We start from the raw sequence: 6,428 nt of genomic DNA on the forward strand, positions 1-6,428 counted from the left end.
TTTGAGTTTTTGCATTTCAAGCCAAGGTTTTTTCAAAAAAAACCTCTCTACTTCTATGAAATAATGATAAGGTCTATGTATAGCCTATCCTTTCCAAACTTCATTGAGTACTGAATATATTATAGTTCGTGGAATTTCTTGTTCATGTTGTACCTAGTATTGTGATTTCACCCAATTCACATTACATGGCTAAGATCCCCTCATTAAGGGGAATTAAATGGAAGCAGGGTGGGGTAGGTTGAAGCTAGACACAAATGCTATGCAAGGTGGGTTAAATTTTTTACAATTTTAAACCTTAACCCACCCCACTCCGCCCCGCCCCACCTCCATCCTAAGCCATATTTTTCACCATTTCATGAGGGTAAAAATTAAGTGATCTCGTTTGAAAGTTCAACAAACTCATGAAAATGAAAGAAGATAAGTTGACAAGACATAATGGTGGGACATTAATAGAATCTTGTATCATTTTCTATCATTATCATATCTCCATTGGATTGCTTGCTTAAAGGTTGTCTTAAATAATTATTAGTAGTAGATATTTGTGGCATTTGGATCCAAAAACAAAGTGGTTCCAGCTATAGACATATCATTTAATTTGCTACACAACATGTTTGTCTCCTTTTCTTGTGAAATTATTAAAGGTGTTTTCAAGAAACAACTTATGTTCCAACCAATACAAATAAATATATAACAATTGCCAATTATTGTCCCTTAGAAATGAACAAAATGCATTATTTTAGTTCTAGCGTTATGCATCTTTTGAAATATTGTACAAAAAGGAGAGTAAGAATTTTTTTTAAAGAAAATTACCAATTAATAGTACTATTTAACACAATTTAAAGAAAATTACCAATTATTTGATGTTTTAAGAAAATTATCAAAGTTCAAGAGCCAACTTGGACTATCTCACATAATTACTTAAACGTGTTAAAGGATTTTTTTTTATTCTTTATTTTAGTTGTTGGGATTTGCAAAGGCGTTGAGGCCTTTTTGTTAAAGTTAAAACAAGTGATATCTTTATAATAATATATTCAAATACAAAAAAGTAACAAATCTTACATTTGCAAGTGCTATTTTTTTTTTTATATATATAAATAATATATTAGGCATGTAAAAACTCGTGCGCCATTTTTGCAATCATTCCATAATATTTATATATATATATATATATATATATATATAGTTTGATTAAAAGTTATTGAGTTCTTATGCATTTATAAGAATTCTGGGCAGTTAAGAGTGTTTTAAGTTTTAATATATAAGTATGATAAGTAATTTTTAATCTATGTACTTCATACAATTTTTTATATGTATGGTGTAATTTTTCAATGAAGAGTGTCTAACTGATCACCCTTCATCGCATGTGACAGGCCATTGACTTGGGTTCTAGATCCACTACCGAACCTGAAAATGGAAAAAAAATCTAATAGGATGTATTTTCCTTTTTAACAAGGCTTATACAAATTGAATATAAATTAATCGAGGCTCTAATAATCGAATTAACATATTTTCAATAAAGTACTCGATGCAAATCTATTGACAACATGATTTCAAGATTTGTATTCAATTTGTAGGACAAAATGTTCCTTCAACTATCTTTTATATTTATTTTATTAAAAATTCTAAAAGGTGAAATAATCTAAGAACAGTAAAACAAATGATATGGTTGTTGGAATTAAACAAAACAAAGACTTTAAGTCTTTTGGGAAATAATCATGAAGTGACATGAATTAAAATCCTCAAATTATTTGCATAATAAGAAAAAAAAAAGATGGGACCAAGCCTTTAAACTTACCTTTCTCTACCTAATTTACAATTAAATACTTTTTCTGGTTCATTTTATGTGATTGATTATGCAATTTTGAAAAAAATAATTAAAATTTATGGAGATTTGATTTGCTTGATTGGATTCTTTAAGCATGTTATAATATCTCAGCAAAAACATACGACTATATAGATAGATAGATATTATACATTTTTTTATATACGGCTATGTACATATTATAAATAAAGGATGTGTTTGGTATGCAGCAAAAAAAAAAAAAATTATGTCAAGAGAATTTATATGTATTGTAAAATAATATGAATTTCCACAAATATAATATTATACAATATTATATATTGCAATATGAAACGTAATAATTTATGTTGGACGATATATCTTTGAAATTTCAAATTTTGTTTATAAATCGCATTCTACTCATGCGTTTTATACCTTCTCATATGATCTCTTCATTTTCGTTTTTTTTTTTTACCAATTTCCATGAATATAGTGAGAAAGCTACAAGTTTTTATTTTCAAATCTTTTGACTAGAAAATCTATTGTTTTCAACTCCGAAACATGGTAAATAATAAACATACATCTCTAAGCTTCGCTACTTAAATATCAGACTTGGTTCGTGACATGCACCTACCATACATCCCGCGCTGCTTTCTACCTAATATTTCTCCCTTTTTTTCGCCATCCATCTCCCTCCAATTCTCGTTGAGCTAAGAGCAATAATAGCTGCAACAACATCGTTGTACCTCCAGTCACCTTATTGTTTCGACTGCTCGAAAAAAAACACAGAAGGAAAACGGTTAAACATGATGTTCTTCGCAACATAAATGCAGAAAACCTCGGGAGCCCCGGCCCATTCAAATCAAAATAGAACGAGCACCTACAACTAAGGGGAATGGAATGTCGCGGGAAGGTGAACTTTGCAAAAGTGCTTATTTGGTTGGGAAGAATAGGACTAAAAGTGCCGACTATCTATGAATGACCAGGATCGGAATGCCTTCAACTGTCCGCTGGTAAATCTGGTCTAGCACTACAATATCCGTGTACATTGAAAATATTCAAGGTAATGTATTGCAAACAAATGACTAACATCTTATTAACTAGAATTTATCCTTGCTATTAAATTTTGGGCGTCCAAAGCAAATACTTTACTAGCCTTACCCTTGAGCCTAACATGTTACATATAAACTCGGTAACATGCTCTGCTGCCAGAGTATTCAAAACAGGGCAGTTGTTTGCCGTTCTTAATGCTCACTCGCACGTCTTTTAGCATTGGACACTTATTTTGTCGACAACAAAATAATATTATGCCACATGCGTTATAGGAACTATTGTTGCAAAAAGATTTTCGAGTAACGTCTAAATAGATAGTGAAGAAGAAACTTACTTGTGAATAAATGAAGGTTCCTAGGATTGCAATGGCAGCTCCAAGTGCATTGATGGGTCGGACTGGTGTTTGGAAGATTATGATGGAGGAAACAATGACAGATAACCGCTTCATTGTATTTCCTACGCTAAACGTCAGGGGAGAAATCTCATCCAAGGACATATAAGATACTTGGTTATACAAGTGATAGAATATGCTTTGTGCAATGATCCACCTGATATCATACAACAAACTATTATTAGGCTACTCGTGAAACTCTGTTACCCAATCAAACACCTTCACAAAAATTAGGACGGAAGGGGTACATATAGAGCGTAGCGTATACGTTATGAACTACAAATACTGAGAGCACACATCACATCATCATGAGAAGCGGAAGTTAACAATCCTTACCAAACAAAATTAGGTCCTATCTGAGAGAAAGCGTTTCGCCATCCTAATGCCCACATCTGAGGCCCCTCCATCGCGATTGCAAAAGGTGTAAGAATTAACAGAGACATAATAGACAAACACGCATAATAGTTCATCCCATTAACAGAGTTCCCCTTCATTCCTTTCTTTGAGAAAATATTTCGAAACACAAATGCAAGATTCGATATCATTGCTCCCATAAAACCTGTAATAACAATCAACTAACTTTAGAAGCTAACCGTACTACTACATCCACACTACCACAATGAGTAAATCGATGATCAAAAGTTATGAAAATTGAAAATCATACCAGTCATGTTGAAATTGAGCTCTGTAGCAGCTGATAATGCACAACCACCAATGATCGGCACAAGTGACAAATATACTGGAAGTGGAAATGTCTCGCCAAGCAAAAGCCTCGAAACCAACACGCTAAAAGCTGGTTCACTGCTCTTGATTATATGAGTGAAGGAAACAGCAACTTTAGACATACTAACAGTGGCTGCTACATGCCCAATTGTATGAGCAACTGCAACCTACATCACCACCATTAGAAATAGCACAAAATTAGACATAAATAAAAAAATCATGTACTCGATCTCTCCATTCAATGACCGATGATTGAAGCTAATTTCTCAATCTTAAACAAAAGTTCACATGTTCATGAACTTTTTTTACTTTATGTCTCCAATATGCAATCCAAATTGGCATGCTTGCTCCCACTAAAAGAGGAAGCGTTCCCTATCGAGAGTTTCTCATTCTAGGTCTCATAATCGAGACCCGCATATTCATAAGATTAAATAACATTTTGGTACATTCTACATATCTTTAGCTTAAGACAGAAGATTCAAAAATCTTCTTTACTTTTTAAAACTTCGTGCCAAGTAAAAAACAGACAAATAAATTGAAACAAAGAGAGTAAATAACAATACTAGAAATCATAACTTCACAGATCATACTCCTATCTCCTGGAGGTTAAGAAGTGGTTTCTAAAAGACCCTCGACTCTAGTACAATAAATCAAAATGTTTACAGAAAAAGGAAATACAACAGCAAAGAAAACATGCCAATTAATAAAGAAAACATTACAAAGCATTCAGAGAACACAAACCATAACAGCAATGAAATAATGTGATAACGGAAACACAATACACAACATATAATAACCTATATCAAAAGCAAGAAAAATACATGCAGAAAGCTAATACTAAACAACAACGAAATAATGCAATAACATAAACACAATAGACAACATATAATAACCTATATCAAAAGCAGAAAAATACATGCATAAAAGCTAATACTAAACAACTACGAAAATAATGCAATAACATAAACACAATAGACAACATATAATAACCTATATCAAAAGCAGAAAAATACATGCATAAAGCTAATACAAAACACCTACGAAATAATGCAATAACAGAAACACAATAGACAACATATAATAACCTATATCAAAAAGCAAGAAAAATACATGCAGAAAGCTAATACTAAACAACTACGAAATAAATGCAATAACATAAACACAATAGACAACATATAATAACCTATATCAAAAGCAGAAAAATACATGCATAAAAGCTAATACTAAACAACAACGAAATAATGCAATAACAGAAACACAATAGACAACATATAATAACCTATATCAAAAAGCAAGAAAAATACATGCAGAAAGCTAATACTAAACAACACGAAATAATGCAATAACAGAAACACAATAGACAACATATAATAACCTATATCAAAAAGCAAGAAAAATACATGCAGAAAGCTAATACTAAACAACAACGAAATAATGCAATAACATAAACACAATAGACAACATATAATAACCTATATCAAAAGCAAGAAAATACATGCATAAAGCTAATACAAAACACCTACGAAATAATGCAATAACATAAACACAATAGACAACATATGATAACCGATATCAAAAGCAATAAAATACATGCACAAGGCTAATACTACGACAGACACGATACTCCCATACTCCCCCCTCCCCTCCTCACACAAAAAAGCACCAAACCACACAAAAGTCATAAGAGTTCTTACAGGGAACAGGTTCTTCCAAAATTCAAAATCTGTTTTTGGGAATTCAGCAATTCTCATAGCCCATGAAATCAACATAATCAATGAACCAGTAGCAAGTGACAAAGTAGAAGTCAACCAAGGAAAAGGATATGCATTAAGAACTTTCTTGTTATATATATTAAAAACCACATTTAAACCCCACCATATAGCAAAATATATGCCAATTTTAACCTTCTGACCATCAACTTGTGATTTTGGCAACTCAATATTTAAATCTAAAGACTGAGACTTGTCAGCTTCATATGCTTTGGGATTTTCAATTCTTGATAGGTAAAGAGGTTTCTTGATTGAATAAGAAAAATCCCATTTTTGATTCTTTGATTTTGGGATTGAAGAAAATGATAAAAATCCAAGATTTGGATTATAATCCCTTTTTGGAATCAAATTTGAATGTGTGATTGATAAAGATGATTGCTTTATACAACAAGCCATGATAATCAAGATTAAAAATTGAGTTTTGAACAAGAAAATATGAAACCACTAAAGATTAAGAGGGGATTATGGGGTTTTGAAGATTTAGACAAAAATGTTTTCGATATAATTGAGGACAAAAAGAAAAAAGGTGTTGGTTTGGTTTTGGTGATAGTGAAGGAAGATTTTGGTACAATGTTGATTCCTAGAAGTACAAATGGAGAATTTTAAGCGGTCGTAATTTAAGTATCTTACTTTAATTAAACAAGAATAACAATAATTACATACTCAGTATAGTCCACACAATGAGATCTAGATTTTGACTGAACACGAATTT

General features: G+C 31.7%; 1 protein-coding gene across 1 annotated transcript; it reads right to left on the reverse strand.

The window, feature by feature from the left end:
• Positions 1-2,288: 2,288 nt before the first annotated feature.
• On the reverse strand, positions 2,289-6,220 carry LOC102604259 (glucose-6-phosphate/phosphate translocator 2, chloroplastic-like). Its single transcript, XM_006343351.2, has 5 exons — positions 5,642-6,220; positions 3,889-4,114; positions 3,561-3,783; positions 3,168-3,381; positions 2,289-2,549 (listed from the first exon to the last, which is right to left on the reverse strand). Exons 1-5 carry the CDS (start codon positions 6,110-6,112, stop codon positions 2,538-2,540), a joined length of 1,146 nt encoding a protein of 381 aa, XP_006343413.1. The 5' UTR covers positions 6,113-6,220; the 3' UTR covers positions 2,289-2,537.
• Positions 6,221-6,428: the final 208 nt, after the last annotated feature.

This window comes from Solanum tuberosum, unplaced genomic scaffold (genome assembly GCF_000226075.1).
Source record: "Solanum tuberosum cultivar DM 1-3 516 R44 unplaced genomic scaffold, SolTub_3.0 scf00039, whole genome shotgun sequence".
NCBI lineage: Eukaryota > Viridiplantae > Streptophyta > Magnoliopsida > Solanales > Solanaceae > Solanum > Solanum tuberosum.